This window comes from Cherax quadricarinatus, chromosome 24 (genome assembly GCF_038502225.1).
Source record: "Cherax quadricarinatus isolate ZL_2023a chromosome 24, ASM3850222v1, whole genome shotgun sequence".
NCBI lineage: Eukaryota > Metazoa > Arthropoda > Malacostraca > Decapoda > Parastacidae > Cherax > Cherax quadricarinatus.
Genome location: NC_091315.1, coordinates 42,187,031 through 42,212,560, shown reverse-complemented (window position 1 = coordinate 42,212,560; position 25,530 = coordinate 42,187,031). Strand labels below are relative to the sequence as shown.

The following is a 25,530-nucleotide window of genomic DNA, read 5'->3' as shown; positions in this document are numbered from 1 at the left end:
AAAAAGAAAACTTAACACATTTATATTGGGCCTACTGTTGTAGCATTGTAGGCTCAAAGTACAGTATGGTAGAGATAAAATATTGGAAATTGGTGTTCAAAGGAGTATAGTGGAGTACTATACTATATTATGACTGAAGTTTGGGATATTGGCAGTTTGGAGGGATATGTTGTGTATCTTTATACGTATATGCTTCTAAACTGTTGTGTTATGAGCACCTCTGCAAAAACAGTGATTATGTGTGAGTGAGGTGAAAATGTTGAATGATGATGAAAGTATTTTCTTTTTGAGGATTTTCTTTCTTTTTGGGGTCACCCTGCCTCAGTGGGAGACGGCCGACTTGTTTAAAAAAAAAAAAAAATTGAAAAACTATTCATATTGGCATCTAGCAATGCTTATTTAGGGGATTGCTATTTCTGAGTATTGTTTTTAATAATATAAATCCTGTACATTTTCTAATAAATATTAAAACCAATATTTATCGCTTTAAATTTATCATGTAAACTTTATATTTATGTGTTTTGTGTTTTATGTTGCATAGGATGCTGAGATTTCCGAATCTAAGGCTCGAGAATTGTATTATGACCTGGTGATTCAAATGTGGATCATGTACCGTGAATGTCGTCTGGTTCATGCTGATCTTAGTGAATTCAATCTCCTGTAAGTTTCTAACTAATCGTTTAATGTAAGAATTTTACTATGTATTGTTTTTGTTTGTCATTATTTGACCTTGGCTGTGCTTTCATATTTTATATATATTTGTTGCCTCTTTGGCCATCTCCTGCCAATGCAGGGTGGCCCTAAAAAGAAAATATATTCACCATCATTCACTCAGTTGCTGGTTTTCCAGAAGTGTGCTGACATTACAATTCAGATTATCCTCTAACTATAACATGTCTATCCCTTCTTCAGAGTGCAGACACTGCCTTTCCCACATCTAGGACTCATTTAAATCTTTTGATATGTCATTATTGTTCATTGTAAACTGCATGCCTGTATGGCTGCTAAACAGTCAGATGTTGAGTACAATGGAACCTTGGGTTTCATATGCCCTAGTTTGCATGTAAAACTATAGTTATTCTTTTGAAATGTACTTTTTGTTCATATTTTTGGGTGTCTGGAACAGAGTAATTGAGTTTACATTATTTCTTACGGGAAATATTAACAAACAATACATTTTATAGAGAATAACTGCAGTTTTCCTAGGTAGTAGGTTGGTAGACAGCAACCGCCCAGGGAGGTACTACCGTCCTGCCAAGTGAGTGTAAAACGGAAGCTTGTAATTGTTTTACACGATGGTAGGATTGCTGGTGTCTTTTTTTTCTGTCTCATACACATGCAAGATTTCAGGTACATCTTGCTACTTCTACTTACACTTAGGTCACACTACACATGTATGTACAAGCATATATATACATACCCCTTTGGGTTTTCTTCTATTTTCTTTCTAGTTCTTGTTCTTGTCTATTTCCTCTTATCTCCATGGGGAAGTGGAACAGAATTCTTCCTCCGTAAGCAATGCGTGTTGTAAGAGACAACTAAAATGCCGGGAGCAAGGGGCTAGTAACCCCTTCTCCTGTATATATTACTAAATTTAAAAGGCAAAACTTTTGTTTTTCCTTTTGGGCCACCCCGCCTCGGTAGTATACGGCTGGTGCGTTGAAAGAATGAAAGAAAACTACAGTTTTACATACAAACTAGGACATATGAAAACCGAGGTTCCACTGTATTAGGCATTAAGGTTACACACATTTTCTGTGATGGTGACTTTTGTCCAGTCAGTGAATTGCTTTTTTATTTTAATAGATTAAATTTAAGAATTTGTTGCTGTCCCATGGAGATAAGAGGAAATAAACAAGAATAAGGACTAGAAAGAAAATAGAAGAAAACCCAGAGGGGTGTGTATATATGTGCTTGTACATGTATGTGTAGTGGGACCTAAGTGTAAGTAGAAGTAGCAAGACGTACCTGAAAACTTGCATGTTCATGAGACAGAAAAAAGGACACCAGCAATCCTACCATCATGTAAAACAATTACAGGCTTTCGTTTTACACTCACTTGGCAGGACGGTAGTACCTCCCTGGGCGGTTGCTGTCTACCAACCTACTACCTAGGAATTTGTTGCTGTATATTCATATATTCTTCTTACATATGGATTTAGTTAAAACATAGAAGTTTGTTTTATTTGGGGATGAACTATTGGGTATTATATGTTATCATAGTAATGTAGGGCCTCATTTATCCAGCAAGTTAGGTTCCAGGCCACCTCCTTAAAGGGGAAATTGCCTTAGTGGAATGCCATTATTTTCTACCTATAAATGCCAGACAACAACTTTACACTAACTTAAATTAGTAAGAGAACTAGGCATTAAAAAACACAATAAAAAGTAAAATACACACACAGTACACCCATTACTTACCTTAAAATATTTGTAGTCTTAATGTTGGGTGAGAGGCGAGTTGTATTTATTTGCAGGAAGTCAGGTGTGGGAAGTATGGTAGCCAGCCAGGGCAGTCCACCTCACCCCACCTGACACAACCCCACCCACACATAATGTAAACAAACAGATGCATCTGCTTTTGGTTGATACACATTCATTCCCATGTCTGTGAATCTTGTACCATAATACAAACACTTGACATTGCATACAAGTTGTCTCCACATTGATACAGTAGAATAAATAAAGAGGAACACACCCATTCTCATGAAACACTATTTTTAGAAGAAATGACGCTCTGAGTGAAGGCATACGAAAGTAAAATTTTCTAGTTACCCCCAGTAATATTACAGTGTACACATTTTCTCGGGTGTTGGACTAGAGAAAACATTATTCTTGCCGTCCCTCCTAAAAGTCACCCCCAGTAATAATACAGTGGAACCTCAAAAATCGAACTGCTCCCAACACGACCAATTATGTAAGTGTATTTTTGTAAGTGCTTTTATAAGTGTATTTTTGAGGGTCTGAAATGGACTAATCTAGTTTACATTATTCCTGATGGGAATAAATTCATTTGGTAAAGGCATTCGAACAGCCTTCTGGACCGAAGAAAGTTCAGTATTTGAGGTTCCACTGTATAGTGTACACATTTTCTCTGATGTTGGACTAGAGAAAATGTTATTCTTGCCATCCCTCCTGCAAGTCACCTGGCTATCACATCTCATATCTGTTAATTTATTCTACTGTGTGGTTTATTTATCTTGTTTATATGTTATGTAGCATGTTTATTAAAAAATATCATAAATGGATTAATGGAAGGGGGGTTTTGTGGGCGAGGGGCTTGGACTTCCAGCAGGCATGCATGAGCGTGTTCGATAGGAGTGAATGGAGATGAATGGTATTTGGGACCTGACGATCTGTTGGAGTGTGAGCAGGGTAATATTTAGTGAAGGGATTCAGGGAAACCGGGTATTTTTGTATAGCCGGACTTGAGCCTTGGAAATGGGAAGTACAATGCCTGCACTCTAAAGGAGGGGTTCGGGATATTAGGAGTTTGGAGGGATATGTTGTGTATCTTTATATGTACGTATATGCTTCTGAACTGTTGCGTTCTGAGCACCTCTGCAAAAACAGTGATTATGAGTGAGTGAGGTGAAAGTGTTGAATAATGATGAAAGTATTTTCTTTTTTGGGATTTTCTTTCTTTTTGGGTCACCCAATTGCAACACTATCATCTTCATTTTCACTGTCTGTTCCTATTGTACAGTCATGGGATGTACTCCGAGATGTACTCCTTCCCCTTGGAATAGCATATGGCACATTACCAGAGCACATATATCATCGTATATACTGACGTTTCACTGGAGAATATTCCACTTCACTATCACTACTGGAACTGTTTTCAAGAGCTTGTAGTTCATATTCACTATCACTATCATCACCAATGCTCACATCTGAGTCTGGGATTTGGGAAAATAGGAGTTTCCTCTTCGATTCTGGTACAACTGAACGTGAACAAGACGGCCCAGCAGCAGAGGTGGAAGGCTGAGGGTCGTTTGGGTTTTCCTCACTATTACCGGTATTATGGTCATTAGTTTCAGTCACAACCTCACCAAAACCTTGAAACTCATCTTCACTGGCACTTCCATCTGTATTAGAACTGTCACTGGGGAACAAAAGTGTCTCAATTCGCCGAGGAGTGAGGAGCTTCTTACTGCGAGGCATGGTGAGCAAGGTCTACTAAAATGGCGTTCCCACAATGCGCCACTGGGTCCCAGATTTTTTTCTACCACGCATACCTGACCACACATACCCATTCTCTCACATCTAGGCCTACCAGCCTTTTCCCGCGAGATTTGAAGGCACTAGAATTTATGCGTACTAGTACGTCAAAAACCTTGGCACATAAGACATACTAGTACCTCGGAAACCCTGAAAGGGTTAATGTGCCCAAGAGATTATTATTATTAATGTGGCATCAAGAGTAGAGAGACTCTTAGTGATATTAATGTGTACCTGCACACCACACAGTGTACCTGTACCTAAATATACATTTAGGTACAGGTACACATAAGTATATAGATATCAGAGTACAGTGGTACCTTGGGATACAAACAGCTGAAAACTCGAACAATTATGTAAGTGCTTATGTAAATGTATTTTTGGGGGTCTGAAACGGATTAATCTAATTTACATTTTTTCTTATGGGAACAAATTCGTTCAGTATCGGCACTCGAACAGCCTTCTTGAACAAATTAAGTTCATATCCCAAGGTACCGCTGTATGTATAAAATCTAAGGGGAATGTGTGGTGTAAATATTATGCAGAGAATTCGGAGTGTGGAAATTAGGAGAAGTTGTGGAGTTAATAAAAGTACAGTGGACCCCCGCATAACGATCACCTCCCAATGCGACCAGTTATGTAAGTGTATTTATGTTAGTGCGTTTGTACGTGTATGTTTGGGGGTCTGAAATGGACTAATCTACTTCACAATATTCCTTATGGGAACAAATTCGGTCAGTACTGGCACCTGAACATACTTCTGGAATGAAAAAATATCGTTAACCGGGGATCCACTGTATTAGTCAGAGGGCTGAAGAAGAGTTGTTGAGGTGGTTTGGTCATTTAGAGAAAATGGATCAAAGTAGAATGACATGGAGAGCGTATAAATCTGTAGGGAAAGGAAGGCGGGGTAGGGGGTCGTCCTCGAAAAGGTTGGAGGGAGGGGGTAAAGGTTGTTTTGTGGGCAAAGGGCTTGGACTTACAGCTTGCATGCGTGAGCGTGTTAGATAGGAGTGAATGGAGACAAATGGTTTTTGGGACCTGACAAGCTGTTGGAGTATGAGCAGGGTAATATTCAGTGAAGGGAATCAAGGAAATTGGTTATTTTTATATAGCCAGATTTGAAAATGAGAAATACAATGCCTGCACTTTAAAGGAGGGATTTGGGATATTGGCAGTTTGGAGGGATATGTTATATGTCTTTATATATGCTTCTAAGTTATTGTATCTGGGCACCTCTGCAAAAACTGTTTATGTATGAGTGAGGTGAAAGTGTTGAATGATGATGAAAGTATTTTCTTTTTGGGGATTTTCTTTCTTTTTGGGTCACCCTGCCTCGGTGGGAGACGGCTTACTTGTTAAAAAAAAGAAAAAAAAAACATAAAATATGCAATAAGTTTAAAACGCTTAAAATTTTGGAAAGTTTCCAGACATAATAGAGAGATGTGCTCATGTGGTGCGCCGTATAAGAAAGACGGGTTGCTGTATAGCGAGTTTTGGTCATAATTTCAAATTGCCATAGTAGCGGAACGCTGTAAGGCGGGGCCCTACTGTACTGTACTGTACTTCTATCATCCCCTTTCATGTCTGGAGCTTATGCTTGCATTTTTTCAGTTTTCTTTTTTTTTAATTTTGTACTGTTGAAGGATCCCAAGAGACAGAGTGTAGTAAAAAAATTTCTTGGGTCATCATTATTTAGTATTTTGCTTTTGAATATGAAATTTAAGTGAATAGGCACTTTGTTTCTTCCTGATTTCTTTTGTGCGTTAATGCATTTTACTCCCTAGTTATCACCAGGGTCGGCCATTTATTATTGATGTATCCCAGTCTGTGACCCCAGATCATCCCCATTCATTGGATTTCTTACGAAAGGATTGCACGAACGTTACAGGTTTGTTTGTTTTTGTCCAAATTTTTAAAAAGTATGAATTTTTGAAAGACTGATGAACTAATCTTGAGATATTTAAGACTGTAATGCATACTGTATACAGTTTTTTGGTACATACTTTAAAAATTTGCAATACCAGTAATAAAAAGATCTTTGCCTCACATTTTGGAAACCATACATTTTAGAGGAAACTGGACCACTGCTTGCTCAGAATTCCTAATCAGCCAGGTTGTGGTGTTTGTGTTGGCCTATGGGCCACTAACAATGGCTAGACATTCAACAAAGAGTGAAAACACAAAGGGTTAAGGAATTATGTAATGAGGATACATAATCATTATTATGTAGATAGAGGAGACAAAATTAGGACATTAGGAATACAGCACTATATGAATAATTTAAAGTGTAATTAGCACTTGTCAGTGCTCAGTAATAACCCACATAGAGACAAATTCAGATCATTATTTAGTTGTGACTGCAGCTCAAGTAAGAGGTAGATGGGGCAAAAGGAAAATGTCAGCAGCAAGTAAGAGAGGTGAAAGTTTAACAACTAAGGGAGGAGGAAGTTAGGGTGAGATGTAAGCAACTATTGGGAAAAAGGTGGGCTAGTAAGAGTATAGGTAGTGTGGGGGTTGAAGAGAGGGTGGGATAGTTTTAAAAATGCAGCGATAGAAAGTGGGGCAAAAATTTGTGGATATAGGAGGGTGGGTGCAGGAGCGAAGAGGAGTGATTGGTGGAATGATGAGGTAAAGGGTGTGATAAGGGAGAAAACATTTGCTTATGAGAGGATTTTACAAAGCAGAAGTGATATAAGAAGGGTGGAGTATATGGAGAGCAAAAGAGAGGTGAAGAGAGTGGTAATGGAGTGCAAAAGGAGAGCAAATGATAGAGTAGATGAGGTGCTCTCAGCAAATCTTGCAGAGAATAAGAAAAAGTGAGATAAATAGGTTAAGAAGACCTAGGGAACAAATGGACTTGACAGTTAAAAACAGAATAGGGAAATTAGTAGATGGGGAGTTGGAGGTATTGGGAAGATGGCAGGAATATTTTGAGAGACTGTTAAATGTTGATGAAGAGAGGAAGGGAATGATTTCATCCATTGGGCAGGGAGGTATAACATCTTTTAGGAGTGAAGAAGAGCCGGATGTGAGTGTGGGGAAGGTGCATGAGTCATTGGGTAGAATGGAAGGGGGTAAAGCAGCTGGAACTGATGGGATCATCACAGAAATGTAAAAAGCAGGTGAAGATATAGTTTTGGAGTTATTGGTACTTTTGTTCAATAAATGTATGAAAACAAAGAAGGTACCCAGGGACTGGCAGAGACATTGCATAGTACTTTTATATAAAGGGAAGAGGGACAAAAGAGATTGTAAAAATTATAGGGGAATAAGCCTATTGAGTATACCAGGTACAGTGTATGGTGGGTTATTACTGAAAGAATTAAAGGTAAGACGGAGAGTAGGACGGCAGATGAACAAGGAGGCTTTAGAATGGGTAGGGGATGTGTATACCAAGTGTTTACATTAAAGCATATAAGTGAACAATATTTAGATAAAGGTAGGGAAGTTTTTGTTGCTTTTATGGAATTAGAAAAGGCATGATAGGGTGGACAGAGGAGTAGTGTGGCAGAGGTTGCAAGTGTATGGAATAGGTAGTGAGTTACTAAATGCTGTAAAGAGTTTTTATGAGGATAGTGAGGCTCAGGTTAGGGTGTGTAGGAGAGAGGGAGATTATTTTCCAGTAAAAGTACATCATGGAGAGGGATGCGTAATGTCACTGTGGTTGTTTGACAGATTTCTAGGTGAGGTTGTAAAAGAAGTAAATGCTAGGTTGTTGAAGAGAGGGGCAGGATTAAATTATGCAGATTCAAATACAAAATGGGAGTTAACACAGTTACTTTTTTTGCTGATTATTCTGTGCTTTTGGGAGATTCTGAAGAGAAGTTGCAAAGGTTAATGGATGAATTTGGGAGGGTGTGTAAAGGAAGAAAGTTGAAAGTGAACATAGATAAATGTGAGGTGATGAGGGTATCAAACAGTTTAGATAAAGAAAAACTGGATATCAGAAGTGAACAAGTACAGATATTTGGGAGTAGACTTGTTGTTGGGTGGGTTTACAAAGGACGGGGTAAACCATAGAATTGATGAAGGAAAAAAGGTGGGTGGTGTATTGAGGTATCTCTGGAGACAAAGAACATTATCCATGGAGGCAAAGAAGGGCGTGTATGAGAGTATAGTGGTACCAACACTTTTATATGGATGTGAAGCATGGGTTGAAAATGTTGCAGCAAGGAGGAGACTGATAGGAGTGAAGATGTCAGGCTAAGGGCAATGTGTGGTGTAAATATTATGCAGAAAATTCGTAGTGTGGAAATTAGGAGGTGTGGAGTTACTAAAAATATTATTTTGAGGGCTGAGGAGGGTTTTTTTAGGTGGTTTAGTCATTTAGAGAGGATGGAGCAAAATAGGATGACTTGGAGGGTATATAAATCTGTAGTGGAAGGAAGGAGGGGTAGGGGTCATCCTTGAAAAGGATGGAGGGAAGTGGTAAAAGAACTTTTGTGTGCAAGGGGCTTGGACAGACAGCAGGCATGTGTGAGCATGCTAGATAGGAGTGAGATGAGACAAATGGTTTTTGGGACTTGACGAGCTGTTTGAGTGTGAGCAGGCTAATATTTCATAAAGGAAACCAGTTAGCTGGACTTGAGTCCTGGAGGTGGGGAGTACAGAGTCTACACTTTAAAGGAGGGGTTTGGGATATTTGCTGTTTGGACGGACATCTGAACTGTCATATCTGCATGCCTTTCCAAAGACAGTGATTAGGTGTGAATGATGGTGAAAGTTTTTTTTTTTTTTTTTTTTTTTTTTGGTCACCCTGCCTCATTGGGAGATGGCCAGCAAGTTGAAAAGAAAAGTAAAGATTTTGACCCCCCCTTTCTGGGATCCTTTTCTGTTGAAGAGGATCTCAGAAGGGGGTCAAAATATCCAGATCAATTAATATCCTGAGTTTGTCTCCATGTGGGTTATTATTGAGCAAAATACTGTTATGTTTATTTAAGCCCTGTATAATGATTCATCTTTAAGTAATTCATTCATTAAAGATATTTTCTCCCACAGTATTTTTTGGAGATGTAATACATATGCAGCAACTATTCCATTTATAGAATACAAATATCATAAAATGTAGAGATAAATAGTGGTATATTATTAAAAAGTGTTCTTTGTAAATTCATACATTACCATATTTATTCCCTTAGAATATTTCCGCAAAAAAGGAGTCCCAACCATGACGGTTCAAGAATTATTCACCTTTATTGTGGATCAGACAGTTACCTTCCAAAACCGTGATGAATACCTAGAAAAAATGAAGAGCCTGGCTTCTTCTCGACCAGTTGGACAAATGACTGATCAGGAAAAAGTTGACGAGGAGGTGTTTAAGAATGTTTTCATTCCCAAAACTCTAGACCAGGTCAGTGAGAGACTTTTATCTTTCATTTGGATAAAAACAGTTTGGAGAGTGTTTATTAAGCTTCAGTAAGAAATCTTACATAAATTGGAAGTTAGATTATGGTGGGAATCGGCCAGTGTGATAATAAAAAATAAAAAAGATCAAATACAGATATGGAATAATAGAACTGAAATATCAGAATGCAATTCCACACTATAGTGAATGTAACAGTATGAAGAGGGTCTAATTTGATCTAAATTATATCTAAGCTGATGAATATGAGAACCAATTTGGTGGTCAGGTTGTGTCAGTGAGAGAACCTTGCAGTGTTAGCAGCAGGTTGCAAGGGTGTCACCTCAGGAATAGTACTGTATTTGAAAGGGAATAAGAGTACAAGTTATGTGGTGTACTTTAGCTTGCACAAATAACACATGTATTATTTATTTTATTTTTTAATGGCTGTATCCCACCGAGACAGGGATACAGGAGATGGGGTTACTAGCCCCTTGCTCCTTGCATGTTAGTCGCCTCTTATGACACATGTGGCTTATGGAGGAAGAATTCTTTTCCACTTCCCATGGAATATTATTATTATTAAGTATCATACAATGTCTGAAAAATGGGAGGTAAGCAAATTCAATCTGAGGAAAGGGAGGATAGCTGTAGTTCCTCAGATCAGGATCCCTTCCCCAGCATCAAGGCACTCCATAATCTCCCCCTTCCTTACTTGGAGGGCTTGAATTATATTTAAATTAGGATTGTTACATGCAGAGGGATATGAGAGATTAGCAGAATAGGTTACATTCCAGTGTTTTATTGTAGTATGTATGGTTATCAATGCATTACAGTTTAAACTATGAACTTACAGGTCATTGACTTTGAGCGTGATTTTGAGCAGCTAAAATTAGGCGAAAAAACAGTTAAGGACATTCCCTATCGTAATGTCTTAGGGTTCAATAAGGATCTTACAGGAGTAGAAGTACTATCTGATCTACTGCCAAAAGAAGCATCAGATTCTGAGGGAGAAGAAATTGAAGGTAAGTGTTCTATTTTGTTTCATTGGGTACTTAAGTATTGTCTGTTATAAGGTGAGTCTTGTTTTTTTATTATAGTCTTAGGTATAGGTTGTTACTCGATCTGCCTTTATTCTCTGACTTGTTTAAAACTAACCCAGAATTCAGAGAAGAAAGTTTTGACAGTGTCATGGTCAGTCTTAGATGGTCATCAGATTCACTTGCTTCTTCATTATTGTCCAGGATGGACTAAAATGTTTTGAAAGTTTTTCCCTGAATTGTGGGTTAGTTGTGAATTGTTCAAACTACAGTATCCATCCTTGTGCCTTGTTCCTCTGAGAACTATCCTCTAAAGGTGGCCAGAGCAGAAGTCTCTAGGTAGGCTTACCTCGGTACAGCATGATCTGTCTGTTTGGAACCTTTTGCCATTATGAAGCCTATTTAGGTACAGGTATACATAAGTATAATTATTAGAGTATATATAAAATAGCAAGGGGCTAGTAACCCCTTCTCCCGTATAAATTACTAAATTTGAAAAGAGAAACTTTCATTTTTCTTTTTGGGCCACCCTGCCTTGGTGGGATAAAGCCGGTGTGTTGAAAGAAAGATATATAAAATATGAAATAACTTTTAAAAACACTTGATATTTTGGAGTTTCCAGACATAATGAAGAGATGTAGTGCTTACGGAGCTCACGGAGAATATAAACAAACCGGGTGAGGTGCAGTGACCATATTATAATGAAAGTCAGGTGAAGGGAGCCATATAGAGAGTTTTGGTCATAATTTTAAATGACCGTATTAGTGGAACACTGTAAAGCAAAATGCTGTAAAGCGGGGCCTTACTGTACTATGACATTTAAAGCGCAATAGAGCGATAAAATGCATATACAGTACACTCATTACTTACCTTAAAATATTTGTAGTCTTAATGTAGGGTGAAAGGTGAGTAAATGAGATAAAATGAATGAACAAGATAGAATGAGTAAATGAGAGAGGAAAGAGACACAGAGAATGTAAACGAGCAGACAAACACGTCTGGTTTTGGTTCATACACGTAACATCTCGTATTTGTTAATTTATTCTACTGTGAGGTGTATTTATCATGTTTATATGTTACATAGCATGTTTGTTACATAATTTTGAAAAAATATCATAGACGGGTTAATGAAAATGTTTATATTAACATAATATACGACATTTGATGTGCCTCAGAGTGATTTATTATTGGGTATTATCATCATCATCATTAATATGGCATCCTCAGGACTAATAAGACACTCTTAGTGATTTTAATGTGTACCTGCATGCCAGCACAGTGTGTAAGTTTATTTAGGTACAGGTACACATAAGTATATGTATTTATCAGAGTACAGTGGACCCTCGAGTTTCGACGGCATCGACTTTCGTGAAATCTGGCTTTCGGCAAGTTTTTTCGGCAAAATTTGGCCTCGTGGTTTGCGATTAGACTCGTAATTCGGTGACCGTCCAGTACCCATCTGCCCGTCAGCACGCACACAAAGCCAGTCTCCCATGCCATTCACGCTCAGTGTGCCATTGTTTACCAACACGTGACCATCACCCCGCGGGTTCATACGTAATAATCCATTGTTTTTTTGTGATTGCAACTGCTAAATAAGTCACCATGGGCCCAAGGAAAGCTAGTGCAAGCCCTTTGGTAAAGAAAGTGAGGAACACAATCGAATTCAAGAAGGAAATCATTGAAAAATATGAGAGTGGAGTGCGTGTTACAGAGCTTGCCAGGATGTATGGCAAGCCCCATTCAACCATCACTTTGATCGTGGTGAAAGGAAAGGAAATAAAGTGTGCTGTTGTTGCAAAAGGGGTAGATATGCTGACAAAAAGGAGATCACAAATCCTCAAAGAAGTGGAGAAGTTATTGTTGGTGTGGATTACCAAAAAACAGATTAAGGACATTTGTGCAAAGTGGACTGAAGTGCAAACATTTATGGATGAACTTCACCCTAACAAAGCTGTTGCAGGCCATATTGGCAACATGTACAATGACAGTGTTGTGTCCCACTTCAGACAAATCTTAAAGAAACGCCAGAACCAGAGCTCTCTGGACAGGTACATATTTTGTGCGACAAGGTTCCAGTGACTCTCAAGTTGTTCCCAGTGCCAGTGTCTTTAAAAAACAAAGAAGGGAAGTAACCCCAGTTAAGGACTTCATACCTGAAGTCCTAATGGAAGGAGATTCTCCTTCCAAACAATAGTGTACACCTTCCTCCTATCCCCTCCTCCCATCTTCCATCCACCCAGAAGTCTTCAGTAAAGTTAAGTGTAATGTTATTATTATTTTTTATATGCATGTACTTGATTTCTCATTGTTTTCAGTATGTAAATCTTTATTTAATTTGAAAAAAAATATTTTATTTTAATATTTGTGGGTGTCTGGAACGGATTAATTTTATTTCCATTATTTCTTATGGGGAAAATGGTTTCGCCATTCAGCGATTTTGACTTTCGGCAGGCTCTCTGGAATGGATTAATCACAAAACTCGGGGGTCCACTGTATATATAAAACATGAAATAACTAAAACACTTGAAATTTTGGAAAGTTTCCAGACATAATGGAGAAACGCATTGCTCATGGAGCTCACGGAAAATGTAAACAAACCGGGTGGGCCACGGTGACTGTATTAGAAAGTCAGGTGGGGGAGTCAAATAGAGAGTTTTGGTCATAATTTAAAATGTCCGTATTAGCAGAACGCCAGAAGGCGAAATGCCGTAAAGTAGGACTCTACTATACAGTGGACCCCCGGTTCGCGATGCTATCGGTATCTGATAAATCCGGTAACCGATGCATTTTATCGCCAAAAATTTGCCTCGGTTCCCATTACAAAACCCAGTATGCGATACAATTCGTACGAGACATGTCCAGTGTTTACAAGCCAGCCAGTGTGTGCGCATCTAAGGATACATTCGGTACATTCCATATTATCCATATTATCACTGTTTTGGTGCTTGTTTCTGCAAAATAAGTCACCATGGGCCCCAAGAAAGCTTCTAGTGCCAACCCTTCGAGACCAAGGGTGCTAATGACTATTGAAATGAAGAAAGAGATAATTGCAAAGTATGAAAGTGGATTGCGTGTATCGGAGCTGGTCAGGTTGTATAGTAAACCCCAATCAACCATCTCTACTATAGTGAGCAGGAAAACGGCATTCAAGGAAGCTGTTCTTGCAAAAGGTGCAACTGTGATTAGGAAACAGCGACCTCAAGTGTTAGAAAATGTTGAGAGACTGTTATTGGTGTGGATAAATGAAAAACAGATAGCAGGAGATAGCATCTCTCAAGTGATCATTTGTGAAAAGGCTAGGAAGTTGCATGACAATTTGGTAAAGAAATTGCCTGCAACTAGTGGTGATGTGAGTGAATTTAAGGCCAGCAAAGGTTGGTTTGAAAGATTTAAGAATCTTAGTGGCATACATAGTGTGATTAGGCATGGTGAGGCTGCCAGTTCAGACCACAAAGTGGCTGAAAAATATGTGCATGAATTCAAGGGGTACATAGAGGCTGAAGGATTGAAACCTGAGCAAGTGTTTAATTGTGACAAAACAGTCCTGTTTTGGAAGAAATTGCCAAGCAGGACCTACATTACTCAGGAGGAAAAGCTACCTCAAGTCCTAATGGAGGGGGATTCCCCTTCTAAACAATAGGTTTAACACACCCCTCCTCCCATCCCATCAATCATCACCAGATCTTCATTAAAGGTAAGTGTCAATTATTCTATTGTTGTTATTCTATTGTTATTGTTGTTATTGTAATTATTCTATTGCATTAAACTTAATATTTCTTGTGGTAAAAGTTTTTTTTTTCATACTTTTGGATGTCTTGCACGGATTAATTTGATTTCCATTATTTCTTATGGGGAAAATTGATTTGCTTTCCGATAATTTTGGTTTACGATAAGCTCTCAGGAACGGATTAATATCGTGAACCGGGGGTCCACTGTACTTATTTGTTCTCTTTTTCTGAAAAGAATTTTGTATAATTTCTAGTTTTGTTTGTAGTGTAAATATCATTTTAAGTTTCATCATATGATTATCTTTTAGTCTATAGAAGTACTTGCAGGATACTTAGGGATTGCCACAGTGCAAGAAATGCATTGTAGAATGGCAGTGTGTAAAGTAAAACAAATGGATGGACAAGGGTGTGATTTACTGATATCATCATGAAAGTTTTTTTTTTTTTTTTTTAGCATGCTGGAGTGTGTTTGCACCTGTGATGACTATAATACTCAGATTTTCAAAGTGCACCTTTTTTTTTTTTTTACAAGAGCTCATGATTATGCCTGGTTAATACCTAACTCAACCTCATTGTATAAAACAAACCACAACTCCTGTTGTCTGAATTTTATGTATTAAAAAAATCTGAACTGTACTGGAGTGAATTTATTTTATAAAATTCCATGTTAAATAAGTAAAATGTGTACAGTAAATATAAATTTTGTGTACTTATTGAAATTAATATGCTGTACAAAAATAACACGCACATAGAAGAGAGGAGCTGACGACGACGTTACCAGTCACTGTATTGTGCCTTTTTTGTTAATATGCTGTATTGTATTTTGTGCATGTTATTGCGATACAGGTAGGCCCTGCTTTACGGTGATTAGTTAATATAGACATTTCAAATTACGACCAAAAATTTGTTTATATGGCTCCCTGATTTGCTATTACAGTGTCTGTGCACCATTCTGTTTACATCCTCCATGAGCTCTGTCTCTCTCAGTTATGTCTGGAAACTTTCAAAAATTTTAAGTGCTTTAAAGTTATTGCGTATTTTATATATACAGTGGACCCCCGGTTAACGATATTTTTTCACTCCAGAAGTATGTTCAGGTGCCAGTACTGACCGAATTTGTTCCCATAAGAAATATTGTGAAGTAGATTAGTCCATTTCAGACCCCCAAACATACACGTACAAACGCACTTACATAAATACACTTACATAATTGGTCGCATTCGGAGGTAATCGTTATGCGGGGGTCCACTGTACTATATTTTTTTTTTCAACACACTGGCCATATCCCACAATAATGTATACAGGAGAAGGGGTTACTAGCCTCTTGCTCCCAGCATGTTACTCGCCTCTTACGACACACATGGCTTATGGAGGAAGAATTCTATTCCACTTCCCCCATGGAGGTAATAGGAAATAAGAACAAGAACTAGTAAGAAAATAGAAGAAAACCCTGAGGGGTGTGTGTATGTGTGTATATATATATATGCTTGTACATGCAAGTGTAGTGTAACCTAAGTGTAAGTAGAAATAACAAGACATACCTGAAATCTTCCATGTTTATGAGACAGAAAAAAGACATAAACAATCTTACCATCATGTAAAACAATTACAGGCTTCTGTTTTACACTCACTTGGCAGGATGGTAGTACCTCCCTGGGCGGTTGCTGTCTACCAACCTACTACCTAGGTTGTATGTACCTGTACCTAAATAAACTTACACTCTGTGCTGGCATGCAGGTACACATTAAAATCACTAAGAATGTATCACTAGTGTTGAAGACCCAGTAAGCATAATAATAATAATAATCGCTCTGTTACACTTTAAATGTCATATACATGTGTATTACATCAGTATAGACATTTCCAATAATCCATCTATGATATTATTTTTCAAAATTATATAAGAAACACGCTACATATATCAACATAATACAACCATAGTAGAACAAACTGACATAAATATGAGGTGTAGCCAGGCGGCATGTAGGAGTGATGGCAAGAATTATGTTTTCCTCATCCATCACTAGAGAAACTGTGTAGTATTCCTGGGGTAACTGTACAAAAATATTCCTTTTGTGTGCCTTCACTTGTAGCGTCATGTATGAACAGAAAGTGGACAGGTCTTAATACCGTTTGCTTTAAGTGTCATATATTACGTTATAGACATTTTCATTAATTCATCTATGACATTTTTTTCAAAATCATATAATAAATATACTACATATCACATAAACAAAATATGTACAATCATAGTAAAGCAAACATAATTGTGAGGTGTAGCCAGGTGGGCTACCACTCCTGACTCCCTACAATAAATACATACCGTTCACCTCTCACTCTAAGACTACAAATATATTAAGGTAAGTAGTGAGTATAGTGTATGTACATTTTACTTATTTTTTTTTTTTATGCCTAGGTCTATTGATAACAAAATACAGTGAAACCTCAAAAATCGAACGTATCTCACATCGAACGTTTCAAAAAATAGGACCATTTTTTCGGACAAACTGTGTCCCTATTATCGAACACGCCCCTATTATCGAACGTGCCCCTATTTTTGGACCGCCGGGTACGGGACCTGTCTGCCGCCCGCTTTGTCCGCGTCCCCGCGCAGGCACCGTGAGCTGTCTAGCTTTGTTTATGCTTGAGTGAACACTAACCTGCGCTCTCATTCACGCATTTTACGATTATTTCGTTGTGTTTAGTGCTTGTGGGACTGTGAAATAAGCTGCCATGGGCCCAAAGAAACTTGCTAGTGGTACCCCTGTGGTAAAGAAAGTAAGAAATACCATAGATGTGAAGAAGGAAATAATACAGAAGTATGAGAGTGGTGTGAGACTTGTTGAGCTTGCCAGGATGTATGGGAAAAACAAGTCGACCATCGCTTCTATCCTGTCAAAGAAAGAACAAATCAAGGAAGCTGATGTTGCGAAAGCTGTTAATATAGGGAGTGGATGAGGTGCCTTCTTCAAAGATTAAGGAGATTTGTGCCAAGTGGAATGATGTCCAAATGTTTGTGCAGAAGTACCACCCTGAGCAAGCTGAAACAAGCCATCTTTGCAACAAGTTCAGTGATGAACCATGTCCCATTTTAGGGAAATGTTAAAGAGGCGCCAGAAACAGAGGACTGTGGACAGTTATTTTGTGAAACAGGGGTCCAGTGACTCTCAAGCTGGTCCTAGTGGCATTGAAAGACAGAGAAGGGAAGTAACCCCAGAGAGGGCTTTACCTGAAGTCCTCATGGATTCTCCTTCCAAACACTAACCCCAACTCCCTCTCTCCTCCTCCCTATCTTCCAGATGCCATCACCAATCTTCAATAAAGGTAAGTAAAAATGTTATAGGTAGTAGGTTGGTAGACAGCAACCACCCAGGGAGGTACTACCATCCTGCCAAGTGAGTGTAAAACGAAAGCCTGTAATTGTTTTACATGATGGTAGGATTGGTGATGTCTTTTGTCTGTCTCATAAGTATGCAAGATTACAGGTACGTCTTGCTACTTCTACTTACACTTAGGTCACACTACACATACATGATTTTATCTTAATAGTTCTTGGTCTTATTACTTTTCCTTTTATATCCATGGGGAAGTGGAATAAGAATCTTTCCTCCGTAAGCCATGCATGTTGTAAAAGCCAACTAAAATGCCGGGAACAAAGGGCTGGTAACCCCTTTTCCTGTAAAGATTACTAAAAAGAATAAGAAGAAGAAAATTGTCAAAGTGGGAAGTCTGAATGTGCGTGGATGTTGTGCAAATGATAAGAAAGAGATGATTGTGGATGTTATGAATGAGAAGAAACTGGATGTCCTGGCTTTAAGTGAAACAAAGCTGAAGGGGGTGGGAGAGTTTCAATGGAGAGGAATAAATGGGATTAGGTCAGGGGTTCAAATAGAGTTAGAGCTAAAGAAGGAGTAGCAATAATGTTGAAGGATAAGCTATGGCAGGAAAAGAGGGACTACAAATGTATAAATTCAAGGATTATGTGGAGTAAAATAAAGATTGGATGTGAAAAGTGGGTTATAGTAAGCGTGTATGCACCTGGAGAAGAGAGAAGTGTAGAGGAGAGAGAGAGATTCTGGGAAATGTTGAGTGAATGCGTGGGGAGTTTTGAATCAAGTGTGAGAGTAATGGTGGTTGGGGATTTCAATGCTAAAGTGGGTAAAAATGTTATGGAGGGAGTAGTAGGTAAATTTGGGGTGCCAGGGGTAAATGTAAATGGGGAGCCTTTAATTGAGCTATGTGTAGAAAGAAATTTGGTAATAAGTAATACATATTTTATGAAAAAGAGGATAAATAAATATACAAGGTATGATGTAGCACGTAATGAAAGTAGTTTGTTAGATTATGTATTGGTGGATAAAAGGTTGATGGGTAGGCTCCAGGATGTACATGTTTATAGAGGGGCAACTGATATATCGGATCATTATTTAGTTGTAGCTACAGTTAGAGTAAGAGGTAGATGGGAAAAGAGGAAGGTGGCAACAACAAGTAAGAGGGAGGTGAAAGTGTATAAACTAAGGGAGGAGGAAGTTCGGGCAAGATATAAGCGACTATTGGCAGAAAGGTGGGCTAGTGCAAAGATGAGTAGTGGGGGGGTTGAAGAGGGTTGGAATAGTTTTAAAAATGCAGTATTAGAATGTGGGGCAGAAGTTTGTGGTTATAGGAGGAAAGAGGAGTGATTGGTGGAATGATGAAGTAAAGGGTGTGATAAAAGAGAAAAAGGTAGCTTACGAGAGGTTTTTACAAAGCAGAAGTGTTATAAGAAGAGCAGAGTATATGGAGAGTAAAAGAAAGGTGAAGAGAGTGGTGAGAGAGTGCAAAAGGAGAGCAGATGAAAGAGTGGGAGAGGCACTGTCAAGAAATTTTAATGAAAATAAGAAAAAATTTTGGAGTGAGTTAAACAAGTTAAGAAAGCCTAGGGAAAGTATGGATTTGTCAGTTAAAAACAGAGTAGGGGAGTTAGTAGATGGGGAGAGGGAGGTATTAGGTAGATGGCGAGAATATTTTGAGGAACTTTTAAATGTTGAGGAAGAAAGGGAGGTGGTAATTTCATGCATTGGCCAGGGAGGTATACCATCTTTTAGGAGTGAAGAAGAGCAGAATGTAAGTGTGGTGGAGGTAAGTGAGGCATTACGTAGAATGAAAGGGGGTAAAGCAGCTGGAACTGATGGGATCATGACAGAAATGTTAAAAGCAGGGGGGGATATAGTGTTGGAGTGGTTGGTACTTTTGTTTAATAAATGTATGAAAGAGGGGAAGGTACCTAGGGATTGGCGGAGAGCATGTATAGTCCCTTTATATAAAGGGAAAGGGGACAAAAGAGATTGTAAAAATTATAGAGGAATAAGTTTACTGAGTATACCAGGAAAAGTATACAGTAGAGTTATAATTGAAAGAATTAGAGGTAAGACAGAATGTAGAATTGCGGATGAGCAAGGAGGCTTCAGAGTGGGTAGGAGATGTTTAGATCAAGTGTTTACATTGAAGCATATATGTGAACAGTATTTAGATAAAGGTAGGGAAGTTTTTATTGCATTTATGGATTTGGAAAAGGCATATGATAGAGTGGACAGAGGAGCATGTGGCATGTTGCAAGTATATGGAATAGGTGGTAAGTTACTAAATGCTGTAAAGAGCTTTTATGAGGATAGTGAGGCTCAGGTTAGGGTGTGTAGAAGAGAGGGAGAATACTTCCCGGTAAAAGTAGGTCTTAGACAGGGATGTGTAATGTCACCATGGTTGTTTAATATATTTATAGATGGGGTTGTAAAAGAAGTAAATGCTAGGGTGTTCGGGAGAGGGGTGGGATTAAATTATGGGGAATCAAATTCAAAATGGGAATTGACACAGTTACTTTTTGCTGATGATACTGTGCTTATGGGAGATTCTAAAGAAAAATTGCAAAGGTTAGTGGATGAGTTTGAGAATGTGTGTAAAGGTAGAAAGTTGAAAGTGAACATAGAAAAGAGTAAGGTGATGAGGGTATCAAATGATTTAGATAAAAAAAAATTGGATATCAAATTGGGGAGGAGGAGTATGGAAGAAGTGAATGTTTTCAGATACTTGGGAGTTGACGTGTCGGCGGATGGATTTATGAAGGATGAGGTTAATCATAGAATTGATGAGGGAAAAAAGGTGAGTGGTGCGTTGAGGTATATGTGGAGTCAAAAAACGTTATCTATGGAGGCAAAGAAGGGAATGTATGAAAGTATAGTAGTACCAACACTCTTATATGGATGTGAAGCTTGGGTGGTAAATGCAGCAGCAAGGAGACGGTTGGAGGCAGAGGAGATGTCCTGTCTAAGGGTGTGGTGTAAATATTATGCAGAAAATTCGGAGTGTGGAAATTAGGAGAAGGTGTGGAGTTAATAAAAGCATTAGTCAGAGGGCAGAAGAGGGGTTGTTGAGGTGGTTTGGTCATTTAGAGAGAATGGATCAAAGTAGAATGACATGGAAAGCATATAAATCTATAGGGAAAGGAAAGAGGAGTAGGGGTCGTCCTCGAAAGGGTTGGAAAGAGGGGGTAAAGGAGGTTTTGTGGGCGAGGGGCTTGGACTTCCAGCAAGCGTGCATGAGCGTGTTAGATAGGAGTGAATGGAGACGAATGATACTTGGGACCTGACGATCTGTTGGAGTGTGAGCAGGGTAATATTTAGTGAAGGGATTCAGGGAAACTGGTTATTTTCATATAGTCGGACTTGAGTCCTGGAAATGGGAAGTACAATGCCTGCACTTTAAAGGAGGGGTTTGGGATATTGACAGTTTGGAGGGATATGTTGTGTATCTTTATACGTATATGCTTCTAAACTTGTATTCTGAGCACCTCTGCAAAAGCAGTGATAATGTGTGAGTGTGGTGAAAGTGTTGAATGATGATGAAAGTATTTTCTTTTTGGGGATTTTCTTTCTTTTTTGGGTCACCCTGCCTCGGTGGGAGACGACCGACTTGTTGAAAAAAAAAAAAAAAAAAGTTATTTTATATGTATTACTATACATAATTAAAAACTATAGTATTTGTTGTATGTAAAACTGTAATTAATCTCTATACAATGTATTTTTTGTGTGAATATTTTTGGGTTTCTGGAACGGATTAATTGTATTTCCATTATTTCTTATGGGAAATATTGCTTCGAATTTCAGACTTTTCGAATTTAGAACTAGCTCCTGGAACGGATTAAGTTCGATTTTTGAGGTTCCACTGTATATGGTAGTGTAAAAATGTTATGAGACATTTATATGCAATTAGAAGTAAAAAAAAAAATGATTCTCTCTATGGTGGTAGCCTGGAACCTAACCTGCCACATAAACGGGGCCCTCCTGTATACTGTTATACAATTTAGGACTGCAAAAATCTCAGTACATTGTTTTCTCACTCCTAGAGGAGGTATTAAGTGATGCAACCTCTGAAAACTCCTAAAAAAAAATTGATAGACTAAATACTGAGGACACTAAGAGTTTAGTTCTGCTCCAGTAGCTACAAATAAATAATCAGAAATAGGTAAACTTGAGAAAATAGTGAATTGACCAGGAATAATATCACAGATAACCAGCCAATAACAGCAAATTATGTGGGCTTCAGTAAGCATATTGATCATCACTATCAATTTTCAGAGGAATCTAGAGATGATGCAGACTTGGAGAAAGGTGCTCGTATCACAACTGGACGACGAAGGGGAGAATCTCCATCATCAAAAAAAGAACGAAAAAAAGCAGTGAAAGATGCTCAAGCAGAAAAAAGAAAAATAAAGGTGAAAAAGCACATAAAGAAAAGAGCTGAAAAAGATAAGAGAAATAAACATTAATGTTTTAAAAAAATTAAAAAAAAAAAAAAGTATGCTTTAACCCTTAAATGGTCCAAACGTATATACTATACGTTTTTTCAACATCTGAAAGTATGTAAAAAAATGTAGATCTTTTTTGTTTTACATTTGAAAACGTGTAAAAAAAACTTTTATGTACATTTTTTTTTTTTTTTTTTTTGTTATATTTGAAAATATGTAAAAAAAAGTAGATCTACTTTTGTAGCACTACGAATTTGAACGTCGATTTGTTTGGACCGTTTAAGGGTTAAAGAGTGAATATATGTATTTTTTTAATTCTGCAGTCCACGGACAGCAACACCTGGCATTTACCACAAAGCTTGACCTCAGGCCAGGCTGCTGAGGCTGAAGAGCTCTCAAAATTTCTCACAAATTTTCACAGGTATAGAAGAAGTAAATTTGAATGTGAAGAACAGTAATATACCTGGAATGATAAAAAACTCATTGACCTAGTGAGGTACTGAAGATTGCAAATGAAAGAGTAATTGTGTTGTACATAGAGATTTTAAGTAAGTGCCTACTTAAATGTTTACCAAATAATTGTTCTATTTTCAAATAATATACAACAATGAAAATTATGTAAAAAGAAAGAGAATATTTCATTACTGTAAATTAAAAGTACACATAAGTTCTGTAGTTGTTTTATTGTGGTAAAACATTCAATTACTCTTACATCTTTGAGGGGGGCTCCTTGCTGAGGTAAAGAGGCTGTCGGTTGGAGGAATTGGACCTCTTGGTCGTCTTCCTCCGACTGAACCTAATTACTCCCCAATCCTCTCTTCCCTACCACACCCACCCCATGCCCCCCCCCTTTTTTCCCCCTTTCCTCCCCTCTCCCCACCCTCGTTTCCCATCCCATTCGTAGTCTCGGGTCCTCCCCTTGTCTGAAGGTGCCCTGCTCCCTTCCCGGATTTACAAGAAGTAAGTGGGGTTCCCTTCGGATAATGGGTGTATCTCTGCAAGCTGCCTGTCGGTTCTGGGAGGTGGCAGCCGAAGGAGGTATGCTTTGTGGCAGGTTTCCGACCCACGTCTCTTGTCTGCTGAGGTGGCTCGGTAGATGTTAGGCTGCTATCCCGGAGCGCTGGTTTACTGGCGTGAAGGGTAGGGTATGGCACGGGTTCCATGCTGCATCTTCACTGCCCTTGGGCTCGAGGCTCTCTCGGTTGAGGGGGTGAACTTCCCGCCCTTCTGTACCTCTTAGTGACTGTCCCTCCGCTGACCCTCTTTTTTTTTTTTCTTTCCTTCTTTTTTTCTAAAAATAAGAAAGAAGGTATCATGGAAGAATCACCTTTATTATGGAGTCTTCACCTAATGAAACCCTTCCCCCTCCCAGACCCCCTTTCTGATCCCACACCCTGTTCTGACCCGGCTTCGTTATTGGACCATTCTCTCGAATCTTCTCATACCCTTGTACCTTCTGCCGGTGACACTTCGTCACCTGCTTCAGGTGCTGCAGCATAACCCGTTTCTGTCCATGTTGCTACTTCTAGCATGCATCTCACAATGTGTCCAGCTTCCCTGAATACAGTGCGATGATTTTTGGATCGCCTGCCTCCCTTGGGTCAACCCGCCTGCTGTACTACTCCTAAACGTCCAAGACAACCCACTGATGACAGTTCGTCGATGATCACTGAAAAACAACCTACACGACACTCGCTACCTTTGCGTAACGGGCTAACGAGTGCGCAATGGACAAAATTCTTTTCTTTACAAATGATGTCTCCAAGGGCACATTAGCCAAAATAAATCCTTACACGCTCTTCAAAGTGGTGTGTGTGTCATAACTGTATGGAATTCAGAGCAAGCTCATGCTCTCTCCCACATCACTTCCATTGATAACATACCAGTCACCGTTCGTAAGCACGCTACTCGTAATTCTTGCAGTGGTACTGTGGTTTTACCACATACCATTGTACAGAGTGATTTTTTGTCTTGTGGCGATAACATTTTAGGACAATTAGTCCTTGAAACCCTCCCTATTCTTAAGGTAGGTAGATACATCCTGACCGCTCGTGGGTGGAGGCGCTTCGCTAGTAACATCGCTCGTTTAACCTTCAACTGCCGTGAACTTCCGTCCTCTGTCTATATTGTGGGCCATCGTTTAGAGGTCCGTCAAGTAGTTCCCACCCCAACAGTGTCGTAATTGCTGGCGTTTTGGGCACTCCGCTAAACACTGCAGATCTGCGGTGGAATGCCCAATCTGCAGTGCAGCAGATCATTCCAATACCTCTTGTAGTCCTTCCCCCCTCCTTGTCTCAATTGCAAGGAAGCTCATCCTTCCTTTTCCTGCTGGTGCCAGGTCTTTCATAATGAACGAGAGATCCGTTACCTTAAAGAGCGCGAGGGCCTTACTTACACTATGGCAGTCTCTCAGTTCTGCCTTCAAGGAAAACTTCCTCATGTCCTGTGTGCTTGAGTAGTTCGCAGACCTCCAACCTCGACAGTCCTCCCACTTCCCAATCCCTCTGCGTCTGTGTCTTCCGGGGTCACCCCAGTTTCTAATGCTTTTGCAGTTTTATCCTCTGACACTCTACCTCCACACCACTTTTTACTTCTGCTTCTTCATCTCGCTCGCTTACTTCTCAGTCTACTAGACCTCACATACCTACACTTTCTTCACTTCCATCTCCTGTCCAGAATCTATCTTCTACCTCAGAGACTAGTTCTCACCCCCTTTCCAGCCCTCACACAAAGGTTCACCTTACCCCTAGTGTAGTTCCCTCTTCCCCCCCCACCCCCGGTCTTCCATAGTTGCCTGCCAACCTCCACCCCCTCCTGTTAGACTGCAGGACTCCTCTCCCCCAGCCAGTGCAACTCTCCAGGCTCATACTCCCCGACCTCCTCAGACCTCTTTGGTTGCCTCCATAGTTACTCCGACCTTTACTTGCAATGCCTCTCCTGTCTCTGACATCATGGCATCATCAGCTTCCTTATCAACTGAGACATTAGACACAATCTCCAGCTATATAGCAGAGACAACACCCCCAATGGACACCAATGCGCCTCCTTCTACCCCTTCTATTTCACAACCCATGCAACAATCTATTCCTCCGCAATATTCAAATTCTTCCTTACTTACACTAACCGTTGCCCCCACACGTTAACTTTGCTGATCCTAAAAGCCCATAGGTTTTATCATTTCTTATTGTTGTCATTTTTATTTCTGTACATAATAGAATACTCATAGCCTTAGGGGCAATCGAGGAAAATTCCAATTGTTGCTCTCCCAGTTGTCCCCAGTGTGTTGGGTTGCAAGAGCCCAAAATTCATTCTGCTGTCATTCGCTCTGTTTCGGGCTACTTGCTGATACATTCTTCCGATCCTTTAGCTGACGAATTATTTAGTGAAAGCGCGCTTAGTGTACGCATTGATATA

At 39.2% G+C, this 25,530-nt stretch overlaps 1 protein-coding gene across 5 annotated transcripts in view; it reads left to right on the top strand.

Annotated features, from left to right (window-relative positions):
• The window catches only part of RIOK1 (RIO kinase 1), a 31,725-nt gene extending 8,938 nt beyond the window's left edge, over positions 1–22,787 (top strand). For all 5 annotated transcript variants that reach the window (XM_070088440.1, XM_070088443.1, XM_070088445.1 and 2 more), the window contains exons 8-12: positions 542–660; positions 6,009–6,112; positions 9,363–9,574; positions 10,422–10,590; positions 21,947–22,787. In XM_070088440.1, the coding sequence (XP_069944541.1) occupies positions 542–660; positions 6,009–6,112; positions 9,363–9,574; positions 10,422–10,590; positions 21,947–22,137 (795 nt within the window). In that variant the 3' untranslated portion in view covers positions 22,138–22,787. The remainder of the gene's footprint in view (positions 1–541; positions 661–6,008; positions 6,113–9,362; positions 9,575–10,421; positions 10,591–21,946) is intronic.
• Positions 22,788–25,530: the final 2,743 nt, after the last annotated feature.